At 36.3% G+C, this 19,903-nt stretch overlaps 2 protein-coding genes across 2 annotated transcripts; both read left to right on the top strand.

Moving 5' to 3' along the window:
* Window positions 1-587: 587 nt before the first annotated feature.
* Window positions 588-9,448, top strand: LOC107711914 (solute carrier family 26 member 6-like). The gene is made up of 18 exons (XM_016517003.1): window positions 588-601; window positions 723-786; window positions 3,631-3,773; window positions 3,883-4,022; window positions 4,397-4,507; window positions 5,095-5,228; window positions 5,316-5,480; window positions 6,011-6,073; window positions 6,139-6,348; window positions 6,477-6,590; window positions 7,054-7,131; window positions 7,218-7,313; window positions 7,438-7,544; window positions 7,658-7,727; window positions 8,263-8,353; window positions 8,426-8,859; window positions 8,978-9,087; window positions 9,224-9,448. The coding sequence occupies exons 3-15, from the start codon at window positions 3,631-3,633 to the stop codon at window positions 8,302-8,304; spliced, it is 1,473 nt and encodes a 490-aa protein (XP_016372489.1). The 5' UTR covers window positions 588-601; window positions 723-786; the 3' UTR covers window positions 8,305-8,353; window positions 8,426-8,859; window positions 8,978-9,087; window positions 9,224-9,448.
* Window positions 9,449-10,920: 1,472 nt separating this feature from the next.
* LOC107711961 (solute carrier family 26 member 6-like) lies at window positions 10,921-18,290 on the top strand. The gene is made up of 19 exons (XM_016517065.1): window positions 10,921-11,069; window positions 11,671-11,810; window positions 11,904-12,014; window positions 12,514-12,689; window positions 12,767-12,931; window positions 13,138-13,290; window positions 13,512-13,594; window positions 13,731-13,878; window positions 14,536-14,649; window positions 14,775-14,856; window positions 14,915-15,024; window positions 15,213-15,319; window positions 15,705-15,774; window positions 16,657-16,749; window positions 16,965-17,105; window positions 17,207-17,425; window positions 17,508-17,562; window positions 17,981-18,099; window positions 18,251-18,290. Exons 1-19 carry the CDS (start codon window positions 10,921-10,923, stop codon window positions 18,272-18,274), a joined length of 2,259 nt encoding a protein of 752 aa, XP_016372551.1. The 3' UTR covers window positions 18,275-18,290.
* Window positions 18,291-19,903: the final 1,613 nt, after the last annotated feature.

Genomic DNA, 19,903 nt, shown 5'->3' with positions numbered 1-19,903 from the left:
TATGCGTGCATGTGTGTGAGTGGCTCATGGCTTGAAAATAGAGTCATGCATGTATAAAGTATCAGGGTTTTCATGGGCTACAGGCCAGCAGGTGTGTGTGTGGGTGAGTGAGAGAGTGAGTGTGTTGGGGGGCTTTGGCTGTTCAACTAAGTATAAATATTTCACCCCCTTCTCCAGTTCCCTTTTGTTCATCATCATAGTGGCTCGATGGCCAATCCCTTTAATCCACAGCTGAACGAATGAAAGCAAGAGAGGAAAGGAAGAGAAAGCATGTGAGGGAGACATAAAAGTCCCATTAAGGATTGCAGAATGTGAAAGAAATTAATATATAAAATAATATATTCTTTTTTACATCTGATTATGTGATGTGAAAAGGAGCCAAAATGTGAAAAGAAGAGGATACAAAATTAATGTGAGTATAAAAAACTTTTCTGCAATATCAAAAGTGTGAATTTGTGTGTTGTGAGGCTGTGTCTTTTTGTTTGAAATGAGTGTTCTGATCTTTAGAAAAAGGATGTCATGATTCAGGGAGAATGAATCTGGAAAGAAGAACCCTAAAATGCCTCAAAAACGAAAGAAAAAGGAGACTGAAAATCACAAGGTATGGCTGTTCCACAAAAATGACCTACAGTAAATTGATTGAATTTACAAGTTAATATACAGTACAATATAAAATATACTGTTTAAAGACTCATAATTATGTGTGTGGTATCACTATACAGGACAATGCAGTGATGTCAAAGGATAGGCTCCCTCTGATTGGTTCATCAAGCAGTAAAACTGCAGGTACTTTTATAGTCTATATGGAATCAATGGTGCATTGTTATATGATAAGGTGTTGTCAGATATCATCTGATTTAACTGGAAATCAGATGTTTTCATAAGTTGGATTTAAGTAGTCATTGCCTGTGAAGTAATGCTAATCAATCCTGATGTGTGCCATATAAACTGTGTGTTTACATTGATCTTTGTTCCTTCTGTCTACACAATGTTACCTGAGCTCATCAATAGACAATAGAAATTTAGGAGGTGCTAAATTAATTAACTGCTATTGTCCAAACATTCTTCTTTCTAATGTGACTTGTTAGGCGAGAGGATAATGGGAACTGAACATGTGTGTGAGATAAAGTTAAAGATTTATGAGATCCTGTTTCCTACAACAAAACCGGTAACTGATTATGTTTATAAAAGCTGCAATTATGAGATATAAAATCATAAATACAAAGTATAGTAAAGATATAGTTATAGTATAGAAATATTTGCAATTATTAGATATAAAGAACTAAAATCACAGTAATAAAATATAAAGTCGTATTTGCAAGAAAGTCACAATTATGAGAAGTAGACCCAATTTAGATATGTAGTGACAATTCCCAAAAAATATTGTTGCAGTTACGAGAATTAAAGTCCCAAAAAAGTCCCAACACAATTCTGATTTTTATATTTTTTAATCTATTCTATTTTTAGCAAGACCCACTCTATCCACTCCCCAGCATCCTCCTCAGGCCGAAACCAGAAAACCCAGCCATCCTCCCATCTCATCTGTGGCCCCTGACAGCATGTCACCCTGGGAAGGCTCCTCACACTCTGAGTCCTCCTTTACCGGTTTCCCCCCTCCACTTTCACCCCTTCCTCTTGCCCACACGAAGCCAATCATAGCACCAGATCCTCCGCACCCACCACCCCCTCCTCAAATCAAAAACACTGAACCTGAGAATGGCCAGGGTAAAACGCAAGCCGCTCCCACCAAGACACCCCCCTAGACCTCCCAGTTTACCCCCTCTGAGACAAGTCACAAATCTTAACTTTTCTCGTAGTTTCACATTTTCATTTTTTGAGCTGCCGGTTCACCAGTCTGCACGGAGCAGAGCGGAGCGCCTCAGAGATCTCACTGTGTTGCTGAATCAGTTTCAATACTGAGGCAAAACATGGTACTGTAAGTTCACATCTAGGGCAGAAATGCATCCTGTGGAAAAACAATGTAAGCACATGAACATCAGATGCTCTATGGCTTCATCTATAGTGTTTTATCTATATGCTTAATTTTATTTTTGTTTTATGGATGGATGGATGGATGGATAGATCATTCAATTATGCTGATTTGGTGCTCAAGCATTTATTATCAGTGTAGAAAACAGTTGTTCTGCTTAATATTTTTGTGCAAACTGTGATAAATTTTTTTTTTTTACAAATTGTACAAATTTTTGTAACTATGTAAAAACATACAGTATATACAGTATAACATACATTTTACATTGTTACAAAAACATTCTATATATAGTGGCCAGTGAAGTAGTGGAAATTCCTCAAGTTGTATTTGTTGTTTTTGTTACTTTTTTTTAAGGCTGTTAAATGTATATTTAGAGTGTGTGTGGGTGTGATATTGTTTTTGCCTCCTGATCTTAAGCTCTGTCGACACTTACAGTATATAAACCAATGGAACACAGAGTTTGAGAGAATAACCATGGTGTTTATTATTTAGGTTGGAGACAGCATTTGTGATGAATTATATATGAGGTAACATTATAAATTTGACCTTTAAACAACAGAAAGCAATGAAAATATTTAAGGAGAGAGATTCAGCTGAGATCCGTCCCACAGCTGGCCTGAGGTTTTGTTGAGATAGTCAGGTCATGTGCACAGGAATAATAAAGTGGTTTCTTCTGGACGCACATAACAGAATTTGGTGAATTCTCTACACAAGGTAAGAAAACTAATTGATGATAAGCTTATTTACAGTTTTATTGCATAATCACCTGTGCAGTCACCTGTCCTCACGTGTGCTCCTATCAAAGAGTGCTGACACGCAGATGAGCTTTGATGTGTTATCAGTTTTGGCTGCTGATGTCCTGAATCCTTCTTGAGTCTTGATCAGATTCCTACCAAATGTTGTAATTGGTATACTTTTTAACCTGTGTACTACTATGTGTTAGAAAATTGTGTCCTTACCTTTACATTTCAGTATGGCTTCAAAAATAGTGAAAAACATTCTGGTGTTTTACCATCTGATTGTGTTGATGATGTGTTGATGTACAGATAACTATATAAATAAAACATTGCAATTAGACTGATGTATGTCTTCTATAGCTTCAGTTTGTACTATATAAGGTCAAAGGTCAGTTTCTACATCATGTATAAGCATCTTCTCGTTGGATAAAACAGCCCTGCCTCCAACATAAAAAGTCACATGCATAATCATTATCTGGAGAACATTATTAAAGTGCTACAGTAAAAATAGAAAGTTTAGTACAAGCCGTCACTCATGTGATGTTGCGTAATATGATCTCTGTTCTCAGGAGTGGTAGGTTAAAGTCTTTTCACCTTTGGTCAAAGCAAAGCCAATGACAGATTTCCTTCACTGATCCGACGATAAATGTTGGTGAACATCTGAGACAGTAAATAACCCTTTAGTAGCCTGTAGGAGGAAAAGTGTATAATGAATCTGTCTCTACCCAATTATAGATGTCTGGTTTAATTGGTTTAGCTACTGTGCTTGCTTGTGAGAACGATAGTAGAAGGTTTTCTCCGGGTTCACACTGAAGTCACAACAGCCTCACACATGGGAAGCATAATCATACACTCTGTTTTAGGATTGTGCTTGTTTTAGCCACTTTTTCTCCTTTTTTACAGATGGACAATCAAAGATGTTTAGAGAGTGAGAATTTCAATCCCAGTCTCATTTATGGTCTGAATGAAGCACAGCTAGATATCCTGGGACAGCGCAGGTGGAAGGTGCATCGGACAATTTGGGGAAAGCTGAAGGAGGAGTGCTGGTGAGTATAGGGGAGGTTAAGAAGCATAATGTGATCATAAAATAAACAGTGTCCATGCTAAATATACACATTGACCCCCCCATATTTCTTTATTTTTTTTGTGCTTCAGGTGTTCAGGTCCAAGGCTGAAGAGCTACTTCCTGTCTATTGCACCTCTCTTGTCATGGCTGCCACAATACTCGCTCAGGAAAAACGCTATTGGAGATCTGATATCAGGAATAAGTGTGGGAATCATGCACCTGCCACAAGGTTTAAGACTTGCACACATTCTCCTGTGTTATCTGAGTTACAAACTGCTATATGACAACTATTATAAAGTATAAAGAATTTATGTTGATGCAGGTGTCAACATCGATCAAAATAGATTTTCTCTGAGTGTTCTCTGAGAGTGAAGACACTTGAAGTGTGATGTGAGGGGTCGGTTATGATTTTCATCATCCTGTTTCTCATCTTAGACACCTACCGAACTGTATTATCAGCTGGCAGGCGATAATTTTCTTCACAATGCGCTGTGATTCAAACCAGACAGATAAAGTGGATGTAATGACTAATTCTATTGTACAGAACTGCACACACTCTTCTACACACAAATGACTAATTTTCTGACTTTTTGTTTTCTATAGGGGTGGCTAATGCTTTGCTGGCTGCAATTCCTCCAGTGTTTGGTCTATATTCGTCCTTCTACCCTATTCTCATTTACTTCATATTTGGAACATCTAGACACATCTCTGTGGGTAAGTACACACACAAACTCTCTCTGCAGGTACATATATATTGCTTACACACATACACGATGCCACTTTGCAAGAAAAAGATATTAAAGGAATAGTTCACCCAAAAAACAAACAAAAAAATTTGTAACAAGCCCATTTGCTGATATTTATTCAATATCAATTTACAGATTTTTGTAAATAATGAAAAAAAAATTCAGATGAACTGTTGTTTGAGTGAACATTAAAATATAAAATAAAATATATAATAACAAAATAAATAAATAAATATAGAATAATCAAATGATAAAATAAAATCAAGTCTAAAATATATAAAACAAAAATATATTAAATTACATCATAAATTAAAATAAAACATTAAAATTAAATGTATATATATATATATAAATAACAATAAATTAATTAAATAATTAAAATAAAATGAAGTATAAAATACATAATAAAATAAACAATAAAAATATATAATACAAAAATAAACAATAAGAAAAGTTAAAGCATATATTAAACATGATTTAATATGTAATAATGGCTTTGTTCTTATTTGATTGGACATTCAGGTCTGATTGGCTGATGATCTGTCTGATCCACAGGTACTTTTTCTGTCCTTTCCATCATGGTCGGTACGGTGACTGGTGATGTTGTGTTGGCAGGCCAGGCAGTGGAGCAGAGAGTGCTGAGATTGTGGCTGAAAGTGTTAAGAGTTGCCTGTGCCTTTGACCATTCTGTGTGGACTGATACAGGTAATTCACGCACAAGCTGTATTAATTCTGTATTGGTGTGTGTGTTTGTGTATAAATCTCTCTCCCTATAGATTCTGCTTTATGTGCTGCGTTGTGGAGGGGTGTGTCGGTGGTTGTCTCAGCCATTGGTCAGTGGATACACTACAGCAGCTGCTGTCCATGTGACTGTTTACCAGCTGCCTTTACTGATGGGCATCTCCATAGTCAGACACAGAGGCATCTTTGCTGTGTTCTGGGTGAGAATGAGCACTGTGTGATTTATATCTGTGTTCATTTCAGATGTTAAATGTACACACAGTATGTGTGTCTACCAGATGTTTTCAAACATTATGACTGGAATCAGGAGAGTGTTACTGGCGACACTGGTAGTGTTCTTTGTCTCCCTGGTGGTACTTGGAGAGATGGTGAATTCACTCTGGAGCACTCGATTTCTAATTCAATGGGAGTTGGTACTGGTGCGCACATGCACAATTTTGTTTTTAGATTTTATTTAAGTTTTCAAATTTCTCCGTCTAGTGTTTAATACATTACATTTAATACAGGCAGGTTTCAAGTTTTTTAATATTATCAAAAACTAGAATTTGTGGGCTTTTATATTTAATTTCAGTTAGTTGAAAATGTAATTTAGTTTGTGTTAGTTTATATTTTGATTAAATTAATGAGAATGTTTATTTATTTATTTTACCTTAACGTTAATAACGCTGACTTTGGTTTCAGTTTTATAAGAGATTTCTGTGCAACAGTTATTCTTTCTTCATTTTCCTAGATTATCTTTGCCACTCTGTCATCAGTGCAGTTTGATCTGTCCGGTCAGTATGGAATACAGATTGTTGGACCCATACCAACCAGAGTGTTGGATTTTCTTTACAAAACCAATTAGCAGGAAGTATTTAGGTGCTAAAACTAATTCTCTCTCTCCTTTTGTCCCCTTTTCTCTCTCTTTGTTTACCTCTAAGTCTCTCACCTCCCTCCCTTCCATCATTTTCTGTCTCTCAGGAGCTATTATTGACAGCTCTTGCGTTGGCAGTGGTGGGCTATGGTTTTCAAGCTTCATTGGGCATGATGTTTGCTCATAAACATGGGTACCCCTTTCACAGTAACCAGGTAACAAGCAATTTATGTAACTTCAAGAACTTTAGTTTTTTCCCTGCAACCTCCCAAAAAGACTAGTATAAATGCCCACTTTGCAGCATTCCCTTCGTCTGAACATAAATGGTCTCTTCCTCCTATAGGAGCTGTTGGCTATGGGTCTGTGCAACTCCATTGGCGGGATGTTCCAGTGCTTTCCAGTAAGCGGATCCATGTCTCGCAGCACAGTGCAGGAGAGTACAGGCGGACAAACTCGGGTGTGAACACCTGCTATTTCTAGTTAATAAAACAACCTCAAGTTACAGTTACATGTACATGCACATAACCTGGGAGGATTGCATTGAATGTTTTCACAGAAAATAGTTATACTGTTATATACCCTACAATACATTTAAAGTGCATATATATACTGAAATTCAAAAAGCCTATGAGATAAAAAAAAAAAAAACCTTTTTGTATTAATTATTTAAAATAAAAAAGCTAAAATATGGTTGAATTGAAACTGAATTGTGCTGTAAGAACATGCAGCATGTGACTATTATTAAGTCACAGATCATTAACATCTTTGTCACTCTTATCAGAAAAGTGATATAAAGCAAACTGATAAAATGTAAACCACATACACGAAAGAAACTGATTTGTCAAAATAATGTATGTTTAGGTGTGGAGCAATGCAGTAAGGGCTTTACTCCATGAACATGACCTCTCTCTTTCTCTCAGGTTTCTTCTCTGGTGTCTGCACTGATAATTCTTTTGATCTTGTTGAAGTTTGGCCCCCTTTTTCAGCAGTTACCAAAGGTCCCAATACCACCTTCAATAACAAAGTATAAATTATATGGATATAGTATAATAAGGTGGTTTTATAAAGTGTATTTGTGTTTCAGACAGTTTTGGCTGTCATTATTTTAGTGAATCTGCAAGGGGTTTTTGCACAAGTCAAAGATGTGCCTAAACTTTGGAATACAGACCGCTTGGACCTGGTAAGGGAAACCAGTCCATTTATCCTTACATATCTGACCCAAGTACAACATGTTCCAAAATCCAGTTCCATGTAGGCCTCTCATCCAGGGTGTTTCCTGTGTGTGTTTCCTACTGAGACTGCAGGTAGTGTGGGTAGTGACACTGCTCAGTGCCCTGGTGTTTAAACTGGACCTGGGGCTTGGCAGTGCAATTGTTTTCTCTCTTTTTACCATCGTGTTCAGGACACAGCAGTGAGTCATCTGTATTGTCTGATATTTATCTACAGTATCTCCCTCTATTTCTCTTATCAGTTTTTCATCTTTCTCATACTAACTCTTATTCTTCCTGTTTCTAAATTTCTCAGGCCCAGATCTTCCGTTCTTGGGCATATTGCTGGCACAGACTGTTACAGGGATCTGGACAAATACTCAAGGGTATTATTTGCACACAATCCAGCTAGAAATCAGCCTAAGCTGTTTTGAAATGTGGTTAATCATCTTAAGCAGTTCCTCAACTTAATCAAAGTGATCTGCCAGCCCTACCAGTTGTTTTTATTTTTCAGTTGAGCAACTACCTAAACCAGCTAATGACCATAAATTACCAACAACATACTACCGATATTTTATAAGTTTGAAATAATTAATCTTTTTTCAGCATTTTTTGTTTTTTTTTTAATGTTTTCAAGTCTCTTATGCTCACCAAGGTTGCATTTATTTGATCAAAAATATAGTTATTGTGAAATATGATTACAATTTAAAATAATTGTTTTCTATTTGAATATATTTTGAAATGTAATTCCTGTGATGGCACAGCTGAATTTATTAATATGAATTATATATAACAATTATATATTTTATAAATAATTGTATTAATTGTATTACTTATTAATATTACATATATATTAGAAGTGTTCCTTCTAGTACATATGTATAATATAAATATAAATCCCTGAATTTTGTGTTGGTTCTGGCACATCAAGTCCCTGGAGTTGACTGTGTTTTCCTGTTGTAATCCACTTTACTACGCTAATGCAGACCAGACCTTCACATCACTCAGACAGGTACAACATCTATCACAGCTCCCTGCTTTCCATTCACTGAGTTCAATTTTATTGTTCTTTTTGTATATGCAGGCTGTTAGTAATGACATTAATGAGAATCCTGAAGTAAGTTCTCCAGACCAGCAGGGGGTTCAGAGTGCGTTATTCTGGAGCTCAGTGGAGTCACCTTCATGGACTCGGTGGCCATGGGCACATTAAAATCAGTTAGTGTCACAGAACACACACATGTACCCACACGTAGAAGTGTTGATATTTTACCAGAGATGAACAGAAATAGGTTACTTGTTACTGGCTCTCATTAACTGCTAACCAATAAATGGCTTTTTAAATTCTGCTTGTCACCATTATCGTGTTTAAATGCAAACATGCATGTCTTACCACTCTCTCTGGGTCACAGGTACTTCAGGAATTTGAGAACACGCAGACCTTGTTTTTCTGTGCTGCATGTCCAGGTTACACGTCTCACACGTACAGCTACAGTCTCAAATGTAGTGTCATGATCTGAGGTGTTTTATATTAATATGTAACATGACGTTTAAAGGGATAGTTCATCCTCAAGAACTGGTATTTTATATATTTAATGAATTCATTTATTTACTGTATCTTTTGTGTGTTTGTCTCTAGATGGTTTCCTATCTCAGATGAAGAATCATGGTTTTGTTCCAGATTTTCTGTCTCTTTCTTCATTTTTCCCTTCAGTGCATCATGCAATCCTGCACTACCAGGGGCTACAGGTGTGTGTGTGTGTGCTTAAATGATGTTATATCTCTGTCTCCTTGTTATTTTTGCTCTTTGTGTTTGTATGCTGTAGTAGTTCACTGTAATTCAGTAGCGTTTTCTGTTCTAATTCAATTACGCATCTATTTACAGAACACAGGCACACATGTTACAGAGCTGTGACCTTTAATGACCTCACTTCCTGAACGATGAACTCGGCAAATACATGAACTTGCAAACATGAAAAAACTAAACCTCACTACTGAGCTTTAGAAGTGACACTTCAAGATAGAACGGAAAAGGAATACAAGAACTTCCAATTTTGATTTAATGATTTGGATCAACTTTGTGCATTCATCTGGATTTAAGGTGATGTGTGGCAACAGTTGTTTGTTTATCAGCTATTGAATATTAAAATAAAACTTGACAATGACTTATGTCGGTTTGTACCTTTGTATTTTTTGTTTTTTATTTACGTGCTTGTTGATTTGTTCTGTTTTTAAATCAAAATTTTCGTCATTATTCTACTTTTAGATTAGATGACTGTTTAAAATAGTTAAAATTGCTCAAAAAAGAGTCTTCAAAACATGTCATGCAGGTCTGTGCATATGTAATCTTCTAGATTAACATATATTTCATGTTACAGATACATTTGGTTTGGTGATGTTGTAAAATAAATAAAATATGTAGTAAAATAAATAATCTATGTACACAATTACAACATATAGATACATGAATAGCATGGAAAATAATTATTAACACTCCAGTCAACACAAACAATATAAAATCCAACAGAATCACAAAAGGCCGACTGACAACAGCCAAACTGCTCCAGCTCAGTACAGTTCAGTTCAGTTAGTATGTGTGAAGTTCACACATGCATTGCTGAAATGTTCTTGTACCCCCAGTGAATTGGACCATAAATGTCATTAGAAGAGACTTTGTTCTCTAGGCAGGTGTTGGGGAGGGGCCACATTAATATTTAATAAGCTCATCTCTCTCACATGCATATACAATAAGCTTCTATTGTATAAAACTGATCATAATGACAGACTAACCCTAACTCTACAGAAACAGAACACTTTTTTTGGTATTTTCGGGTCAAATGAAATGGAACTCCAATAGAGGATGTTCCCAAATTCCGCTAAAGGAATGTTTTGTCAGTATTACCTCATTTTTAGACAGTGTTTGTCCCCAAACTATAGTTAATGTATGTATATCTAGTTAAAAATACAAAGTCATAATTACATGACATAATTAAAATTTTATATATGGTCTGTATATTCTCAGATAAAGATGGCTCTACTTCACTGGATCAAAGCAAACACCTCAGAGATCTTGTAGCAGAGATGTGATTTCAAAGATCACAATTCACTCATACAAAAGCACATGGTTTTGCAGAATGAACATGTTTTCTATCTAATCAGGCCGAGATAAGGTGGCGTAGGTCTCTAGTGTGAAAGTTTCCAACATTGACTCTGAAGAACCCCCCCTCCTCTCTTTTTGGGACTTTGCTCCCCATATGAACATTAGAATTCTATCAGTGAGTGTGTGAATGGATCATACGGGTATCAGAAAGGGCAGGATACACATTAACACAAACTGTGATTGAAGAAAAGGGCCAGGGACATTAATTAATCCATTGCTGTCCAGAGCTTCACTGCACAAGCAGCAGACCTGTGGAGCTGTCACTTCGAATAACTGGAGAACATCCTTCAGAATTGTTCTGGGCCTGTTTGCGTGGACATTAAGGATTGCATTTTCATTGTGAGGATAAACATTTTGGGATCTATGCACTGGAATTATTTAAGAAAATTTCAGAATCACATTTAAGATAGAGAGGATTCAAAATGGAGGAGGAGATGAATGTCAAAGATCTCAGGAAAAGGGTACCATATCAAATTCAGAGAGATGTACTGGATGAGCTCAGTGTCGACCAAGTTGCTGAGAAATCGGATTTCAAAATTTCAACAAAAGAAAAACTCAGAGATGCTGTCAGGTGTGTCAATATGGCCTTTCTTTGATTTGAATATTTTACTGCTTGAGAACTGAACTAGGTTGCACATTTAATTGAAAATGCTCCTATTTTGCATTTTTCTAATTCAATTAATTAATTAATTTACAATTTGTATCAGCATCATAATTTAAGAGAAAAGTTTAATTGAAAAAAAAAATCTCAGTATTTGGTTTGTACTCATTTTGGAAGCAGTACTAGTTATAGCTAAAAAATAAAAATTGTGTACTGTGAAACAAATTTCACTTGTTTTTGGCTAGTACATTTTTTACAAGTTATTACAAAGAAATGGCAAATAACTGAATTAAATGACATTTTAAGTACAAAGACTGAAATAGAATTTTCTTGTAAAACATACCCCAATAATCTTGAACTTAACATGTTCTCCACAATTTTGTGTCAAACCTCATGATCATGTTGTCCAGCATTTAATTGAGAATGATCCAAATAGCATCTTGTGCTTTAATGGATGCAACAATATCTCTCACGCTTTAAAAAAAAAAACATATTGTTCATTATAATGTGGAAGGCAGCTATTTTGTTCCTCTCTGTGTTTCATAATTTTCTCTTTTGCTTTGTTCATCAGGTGTACAGGCCCAAGATTTAAGAGCTGTTTCCTATCATTTGTTCCTCTCCTGGCATGGCTGCCACGATACCCGTTTCGAGAAAATGCTATTGGAGATCTAATATCAGGAATCAGTGTGGGAATCATGCACCTGCCACAAGGTCCAACACAAACACATGCACACCTGCATTTCCAAAGCACACACATTACTTAAGACAGACCTAAACAAAAACACATGTGTTTTGTGGGTGCAGGTATGGCGTATGCTTTGCTGGCTGCGGTCCCTCCTGTTTTTGGTCTGTATTCCTCCTTCTACCCCATTCTCATCTACTTCATATTTGGAACATCCAAACATATCTCTGTGGGTAAGTACACACACCTCCCTTTGATTTCTGTTGTTCCTAAAGGTATCGTTCACACAAAAATGAAAATTCTGTCATCATTTATTCTCCCTCATTTCATTCCAAATCTGTTTCCATGGAACACACACACACAAACAGTGTTGGGGAGTAACTAGTTACATGTAACGGAATTACGTAATTTAATTACAAAATAAAAGTAATTGTAATCAGTTACATTACTTTAATAAAGTAATTGAAAAGTTACACTACTTATTACATTTTAAGTAGGGTAACTTGTAATCTGTAACCTATTACATTTCCAAAGTAACCTTCCCAACACTGCACACAAATCACATCAATCTTTTCTATACAACAACAGTTCATGCTCCAAAAAGCATCATAAAAATAGTCTCATGACTCTTGTGCTGTATTCCAAGTCTTCTGAAGTCATTCAATAGCTTTGTGTAATTCACTGATGATCTTCACATCTTAACGGGTTACTTTCTAATCTCTCTGTCAACAGGTACATACGCAGTTATGAGCGTTATGATTGGCAGCGTGACAGAGCGTTTGGCTCCAGACTCAGACTTCATGATACCAGGCAATGACACCAACAGCACCACCTTGGACATTGTCGGCCGTGATGCGGAGAGGGTCAAGATCGCGGCCACTGTGACTTTCTTATCTGGCATTTTCCAGGTAGGTTAATTTGTAAGTGTATGTGGCTTTGACGTTGTGTATGTGACTAAGTGTTTGTGTGGTGTCTGTGTGTGTAGTTACTCCTCGGTGTGGTTCGGTTCGGTTTTGTGGTGACGTATCTCTCAGAGCCATTGGTGAGAGCTTATACAACAGCGGCCGCCATTCACGTTATTGTCTCCCAGCTCAAATATTCCTTTGGCATCAATCCACAGCGGTACAGTGGACCTTTGTCTCTTATATATGTGAGTATGAACACAAACACACACATAGTCCCAAACACTTAATTAAGGACTATCCTGAAGCGGTATGTAAAAGGCCACAGATAAGGACGGATAATCATACCTATGTGTAATTTGTGTTTAATGCCCCCTAGTGGTTGGGGTTATTACTTGCACTCAGCAAAGTTACATTTAATGTTTTCTCAAATTTTTTTTCTTTCTCTCTCCAGACAGTCATAGAGATTTGTGCATTGCTCGGAAAGACTAATATTGGTACTCTGGTAGTTAGCATTGTAACCATCTTAGGTCTGGTCGCTGCAAAGGAACTTAGTGCCTTGGCAGCACGCAAAATCCCTGTTCCGATTCCTGTTGAGCTGATCACTGTAAGTTACTTTTACAGTTACAGTTAAACACACACATACACATACATGTTTACTTAACTAACTGTGGGCATACATAGACTTATTTATATTCTTTTTTTACAATAAAATGTAATTATAGTTTTTTACTCTATCAAAAATGTCATCAGTTTTGCATGCTCTTTCTGTTTAGAGGTAATGTAACATATTGCTTCTTAAAGCTTTCATCTTGTTTGTGTGTATAGATTATCGTCGCTACTGTGGTGTCATGGCAGATGGATTTGAAGACTGAATATGGTGTTGAAGTGGTTGGAGAAATTCCATCAGGGTGAGTCCAACACACAACTATGCATCATAGTATGTGTATAACATGGTAATGGTTACAGCTACAAAACACAACCGCAGCATCATAGTACATCTTCAGGCTCAAATACTCATCTGCGTGTCTCTTCTTCACATCTTAGTCTGCAGGCTCCTGTGGCGCCCGCTGTCTCACTGTTGGGTTCAATGGTCGGTGATGCTTTTGCACTGGCTGTTGTTGGTTATGGTATTGCTATCTCACTGGGTAGAATTTTCGCCCTCAAATATGCCTACAAAGTCGACAGTAACCAGGTAAGTGACTGTAAAAGATTATTTTTATTTAATGTGTATATATATTTATATACACACAAATATATATGCACACATTAAATTGATCAACAGTGACAGTAAGGACTTTTACATTATTACATTGTTACATTACATTGTTACAATAATATATTTCAAATTAATGGCATTCTTTATACAGTATTCATCAAAGAATCTTGAAAAAAATATTAAGCAGCACAAATGTGGCCCTAAGCAAGCGGTCCCTGGGGGGCCTCCTCGGTAGAAATCACATGATTTGCTTGGTTTGTGTGGTGTCTAAACACACTACTGGTTCCATGTTAGAATGATTTCTGAAGGATCATGCAACACAGAAGACTGGAGTAATGGCTAATATATAATATATTTTTAACTTTTAAAGTCAAATTTAGTGTCAACATAAGACTAACAGCATAGTAAAACTGCAAGAATGGAAAATATGGTTTTAAGTTCAGAATATTTTCTTGGAATTTTAGTTCTTACATTTAAATCCAGTTGCCAGTTAAACTCAATTTCCCCACCGAGGCACATCTGAAAAGCTTTTTTTGGTCTTTTGCTAAGTTGCTGAAAGTCATTGATCTAAATCAAAAACATTTTTGTTTCAACATCTTGTGTTTTTCTTCTACTGTCTGTTCTCTGGACCAGGAGCTCATCGCATTGGGTCTATCTAACTCCATTGGAGGCTTATTCAATTGCTTTGCTATCAGCTGCTCTATGTCTCGCAGCATGGTGCAGGTCAGCACAGGGGGGAAGTCACAGGTGAGAACTTCAGCAAACTGCTTTTCCACCATTCTTTAGCTAGTTCTGGATAGATGGATGGTGAGTTCCTTAGATTATTGTTTGGTGAAAGTTCAAACTGAAACCTCTCTCTATCGTTCTCTCAGGTGGCTGGAGCGATTTCTGCTGTGGTAATTCTGGTGATCTTGTTAAAGATTGGAGAACTCTTTGAGGAGCTGCCAAAGGAGTGTAGAGTATCTGTGCTGAATTAATGAATGTGATAATGTGTCCATTTACAAAGAGATAGACATATTATACATATGTGTGCTGGCTGCTATAATCTATGTAAACCTTCAAGGCATGATGAAGCAGTTTGGAGACATCTGCTCTCTCTGGAGGACCAACAAAGTGGATATGGTGAGAGAGAACGAGAAGGAGGGGGTTTCATTAAAAAAGCAAATCTTATGCAACACATTCCAAATAGACCTATACATAGACAAAAAATGACTGAGAATAAAGAGAGTGAATAGTGTGACACAGAAATAAGGTCAAAAGTAAAGCTCTGAAGTGACAGCTGTTATTCTCTCTGTTGTTTGTGTGTTTAGGTGGTGTGGGTGATGACTATGATCTTGACAGTGTTGTTTAATCCTGATCTGGGACTGGCTGCATCTATCGCCTTCTCCATCCTCACTGTCGTCTTCAGAACTCAGCTGTGAGTGACAGAAACCACATACACAAAGCTAAATAATTAACAACCGCACTGTGGCACATGCACCATTTTCCTATAGTCCTGAGCCTTAAATGACTCAACCACATACATGTGCACCGTTTACATACTTAAGTGAGAATGTAAAACTGGTTCTGCATGCAGTCTCCTGTTTTACTTTACACTGCTGAAGATCCCAAGAGATCTTCAGTGATGAACGTCAGATTGCATTTCCTTTTGAGATCCATTAGATTGGCCATATACCACTGGCTTAGTGGCTGAAATTCCTGTTCTTGACAGCATTTCAACAGTTGGCATAAGAATTCACCATCTGTCCCTCTGTGTTTTGACTCATGTCTTCTTCTATACCTGTTTCTTCTCCCTACAACAGACCAAAATACTCTATTCTTGGCCAGGTTCCTGGGACTGACATCTACAGACCAGTAGAGGACTACCATCAGGTGACCATGACCATGACAACACCACCACCCACACCATTATAACAATTTATGCATGTTCACTGTATTCAACTGATTCTTTAGTTTTGATAGTTATATTTCACACATCAGAGGTGTTACACAATTTATCAAATCAAATGATTCAGTTGGACTGAAAGGCATAATTCATCTTTAAATTCTTGTTGTTTTCTATGTCCTTTTGAAACAGCCTGTAACCTGAATGGTTAAAAACCTGAATTACAGCATACTTCCAGAAACTCCTTTCATGCAACCTTATCTTAGATAATCTAGCTTTGCCAGGGCATGACGTGTTTTTTACTTGTTTTGGTGTTATTGTGTTGGTTACTATTTGCTTAACAGTTCTGGGGTGCGTTTGAATGAGTGGGTGTTGTAGTTTCATAGTATTTATGAAGTATCTAATATCTGTTATGTGTGCATTTTGTTGTAGTGCTATTGAAACTATATATTTAACTATGCCTTTTTTAGATTTTGATGTAAAATGTAATTGGCCACAACACAGTATTTGACTTTTAGCAAAACGTTTTAGTAATGACCATTGTTCAAGATGGATAAAAATGACTCAAGTGATAAACATTTAGTCAATAAACAACTATTCCCAATTTTCTTCTGATAAATTTGAAGTTTGGTAACTGTTTTCAGGAATTTTTTTTTCTAGTGTCTTCTAGAGCCTCAGTCAGAACACATTACATTTAATTTGAGCATTGAGAAAACTGTAGTCACAAATATTGATTTACAAGGTTTGTGCAATTATTTTGAAAAGTATTTAGAAATTCTTGACATTAAATTGGATGAAAAAGTTTTTTTTTAATTATTATTTTATGTTATTTTGAGTATAATTTCTCTGTACTTTTTGCACACTTACAGGTGAAGGAGATTCCTGGTATAATGATTTTCCGTTCATCTGCAACATTGTATTTTGCCAACGCTGAAATGTACATTGATGCACTCTATGAGAAGGTAGACACACACAAACACCATGCACACATATACTCTCATACATATTCATTCACACACATTTGCATAAAGAGCAATTACAAGACATTACTCTACTAAACTAAACAGGCAATTAGCCCAAACATAAACATTCACTGTGTGATTAGCCCAAACAAGCTACATACAACACGCGCACAGGTCAGGACATTCATGCAGTAAAAATACATGTTTGTGTGCAGACTGGGGTAGATGTGGCTAAACTTCTTTCACACAAGAAGAAACTGGAAGCAAAGAGACTCCGAAAAGAAAAGAAAGCTGCAAAGAAAGCAAAGAAAGAGGCCAAGAAAAGAGCTAAAGAAGCTGCTGTTAAAGCTGCTAAGGTCTGCATTTGAAGAGACTTTGTGTGCATGGAAATAAGTGAGAAAATAAGTGTTTGCGTATTCTGACTGAGTCAGTGGTCTCTGCTTTTAACCAGGGGGAGGAACCACAGTTTTCGGACACAGATGAAAGTGAAGAAGAGCCAGAGTTGTCACATGCAGAAGCAAATGGGGATGTGAATAAGTTGTCAGTCAAAGAACCAAAGGATGTGGCTACTGTGGAGGTGGGGCCTGACCCTGACACCACGCTCCCACGAGCAATCATTCTTGACCTGAGCCCAGTCAACTTCCTGGATACAGTTGGCGTGAAGACTCTACGCAATGTGAGACACAATCTGTACTCATTAGCAACTTATTGAACATGTAACAGGTTTTAACCTTTTTAAACCCTTTGTTTAATGACAGATCTATAAAGATTACGGAGAGGCTGGTGTACAGGTGTACTTATGTGGCTGCCAGAGTGAGTGACCAGTACATACCAATAAGTTTTGACTACATTTTAAAAATACAGGGTTCAAGAGGGTGTTTTTGCAGTGATTATATAGAAGAACCATTCTGGGTTCCCCAAATAATCTTTCTTTGAACTGTTCTTAGAAGAACCATTTTTTTTTTCTTAGTGTGAAGAACATTTTAATGATCTAAAAAAAATTTTTTTTTCCACTATAAAGAACCTTTTGTGTAATGGAAAGTTTGCATGGATGTTAAAGGTTCTTCCTATGGAACCATCAAAGCCAAAAATGAACCTTTATTTTTAAAAGTGTTCTCTTCCATGTCACATGTTCCTTTTGTTGTGTTTGTTGATGTGGAATTCCATCTAAGTGTGCAGTCAAGATGGATCTGTTGGTCAGCACTATTTGTAATATCTCTCTCTCTTTCAGGAGGTGTTGTAGAGAGTATGGAGAAGGGCGATTTCTTCAGTGAGACAGTAACTAAATCGATTCTCTTCTCATCAGTACATGATGCTGTTCTTTACAGTCAACAAGGAAACAGCAAGGAGGTACAGTACATCCTTATCTCACATACACATACACGCATATCAGAGGTTTCCTAATCTTAATTAGACATGTGTTGAGTGTTGGTGGCCCAGACAGTATTTCGAAACAAACATGCATGAATAAACATCATTTCTTGGCTTTCTACTTTTACAGGTTATGCAGGGAACACATTTGTAAATCCAAACACCAAACGTGATATGGAACGTTCCGGAACATAAAGCTGGATTGTTATTTATTGTTTATTTCATAATGGGGAAGAATAAGTTAAGGAGGTTTTTTCGCTTTTTTTGAAATAATAAACAGAGACTCTTTTGAATGTGAAATATCTTAAAATGGATCAGCTGTAGAATTTTATTGTGGAAGGCAATTAAAATGTAAATCAAATTTTTTTTTAAAATTTCACTTAGCTGTGAAACATCTAAGTGACAGGTTATTCCAGGTTGTGATACTGTAGAGTTCCAGGTACATGATGACACTGAAATATTACACAAGACTGTAAACCCAGTTTTCACAATATAATAAGACTCCTGGAAAGTTCCAATTTTAGCAATATACACTACAGTACAAAAGTTTGGGGACAGTATATATTTTTTTATTGATCAAAAGTGTCAGTAAAGACATTTAAAATGTTACAAAAGATTTCTGCCAAATAAAAGCTGTTGTTTTGAAATTTCTATTCATCAACAAATCTTGAAAAATATGTATCATGGTTTGCACAAAATATTAAGCCGCACAACTCTTTTCAACATTGATAATAATATGGTTTAGCATGGTTTTAGCATCAAATCAGCATATTAGAATGATTTCTGAAGGATCATGTGACACTAAAGACTGGAGTAATGGCTGCTGAAAATTCTGCTTTGCCATCACATGAGTAAATTTTAGAAATGTTCTTAAAATAGGAAACAGTTATTTTAAAATGTAATAATATTTCACAATATTACTGTTTTTACTGTATTTGTGTTAAAAAAAATGCAGCCTTGGTGAACATAAGAGACTTCTTTTAAAAACATTTAAAAAATCTTTATGACCCCAAACCTTTGAATGGTAGTGTAGTATTACCATTATAAAAAAAATCAGTTTATGTATTTAAGTGTGTATAAGCTATGTATGGTGTTTGTTAACTTTGTATGCAAGTGTATTTACGATCATTCTAACTTAAATAAAGTCATTTTCTTATTCTTGTGGTGAATTGTTAGTAGGCCTATCTGCCATGTTAGATTACCGGTTATCTGTGAAAATATTTAATACAAAAAAACATATTCCTCTTTTTTATGTTCGGTCTGAAGTGCTGATAAGCATCTTAGTGATATTTAAAATTTAATACGTAGTTCATTGTCATTTGATGGGTGCGATTTTCCTGTATGAAGACACATTCAGAAAGTTCATAAATAGTGACTTTATGTAAATGGTCTTCCCATAACAAGTTTCCGAAAAACTGGTAATTCCAGCATAATCCCAACAGGAAAAAACCATCTAGAACCCGCCCAAGTACCAGCATATTGTTTCAAGAACAGATTATATCTTTCCTGTGACAAAAGCACAAGTGGTGTGCATCTGACTTACTGTGCACATAAAAGGTGAATAAATAGCTAATATGTTACAGACATTTCATCTGTATATCACACAAAGACTAGAAAACAACTCCAGTACTGAACAGCATTAGTCTCATACCTGAAGCTTAGCTCTCTCAAGACTTATTGAAAGACAGTCGACATATGAAGATGAATGAGTTTAATAAATCTCATTAAGCTGTAACGAATGTGATGCCTGCTATGTCTATCTATAAAAGAGTGAACGGAAGAG

This window comes from Sinocyclocheilus rhinocerous, unplaced genomic scaffold, assembly GCF_001515625.1.
Source record: "Sinocyclocheilus rhinocerous isolate Xijiao unplaced genomic scaffold, SAMN03320098_v1.1 scaffold1168, whole genome shotgun sequence".
Lineage (NCBI taxonomy): Eukaryota > Metazoa > Chordata > Actinopteri > Cypriniformes > Cyprinidae > Sinocyclocheilus > Sinocyclocheilus rhinocerous.
Note: the sequence above shows the minus strand (reverse complement) of the source record. Positions and strands in the feature narration are given on the sequence as shown.

Coding starts and splice junctions, on each gene's coding strand:
- LOC107711914 (XM_016517003.1), top strand. CDS start 3,631: ATGGACAATCAAAGATGTTTAGAGAGTGAGAATTTCAATCCCAGTCTC. Junction 4,508..5,094: donor ATCTAGACACATCTCTGTGG/GTAAGTACACAC, acceptor TCTGATCCACAG/GTACTTTTTCTGTCCTTTCC. Junction 7,545..7,657: donor ATCGTGTTCAGGACACAGCA/GTGAGTCATCTG, acceptor TAAATTTCTCAG/GCCCAGATCTTCCGTTCTTG.
- LOC107711961 (XM_016517065.1), top strand. CDS start 10,921: ATGGAGGAGGAGATGAATGTCAAAGATCTCAGGAAAAGGGTACCATAT. Junction 12,690..12,766: donor TCTTATCTGGCATTTTCCAG/GTAGGTTAATTT, acceptor CTGTGTGTGTAG/TTACTCCTCGGTGTGGTTCG. Junction 15,025..15,212: donor GGACCAACAAAGTGGATATG/GTGAGAGAGAAC, acceptor TTGTGTGTTTAG/GTGGTGTGGGTGATGACTAT.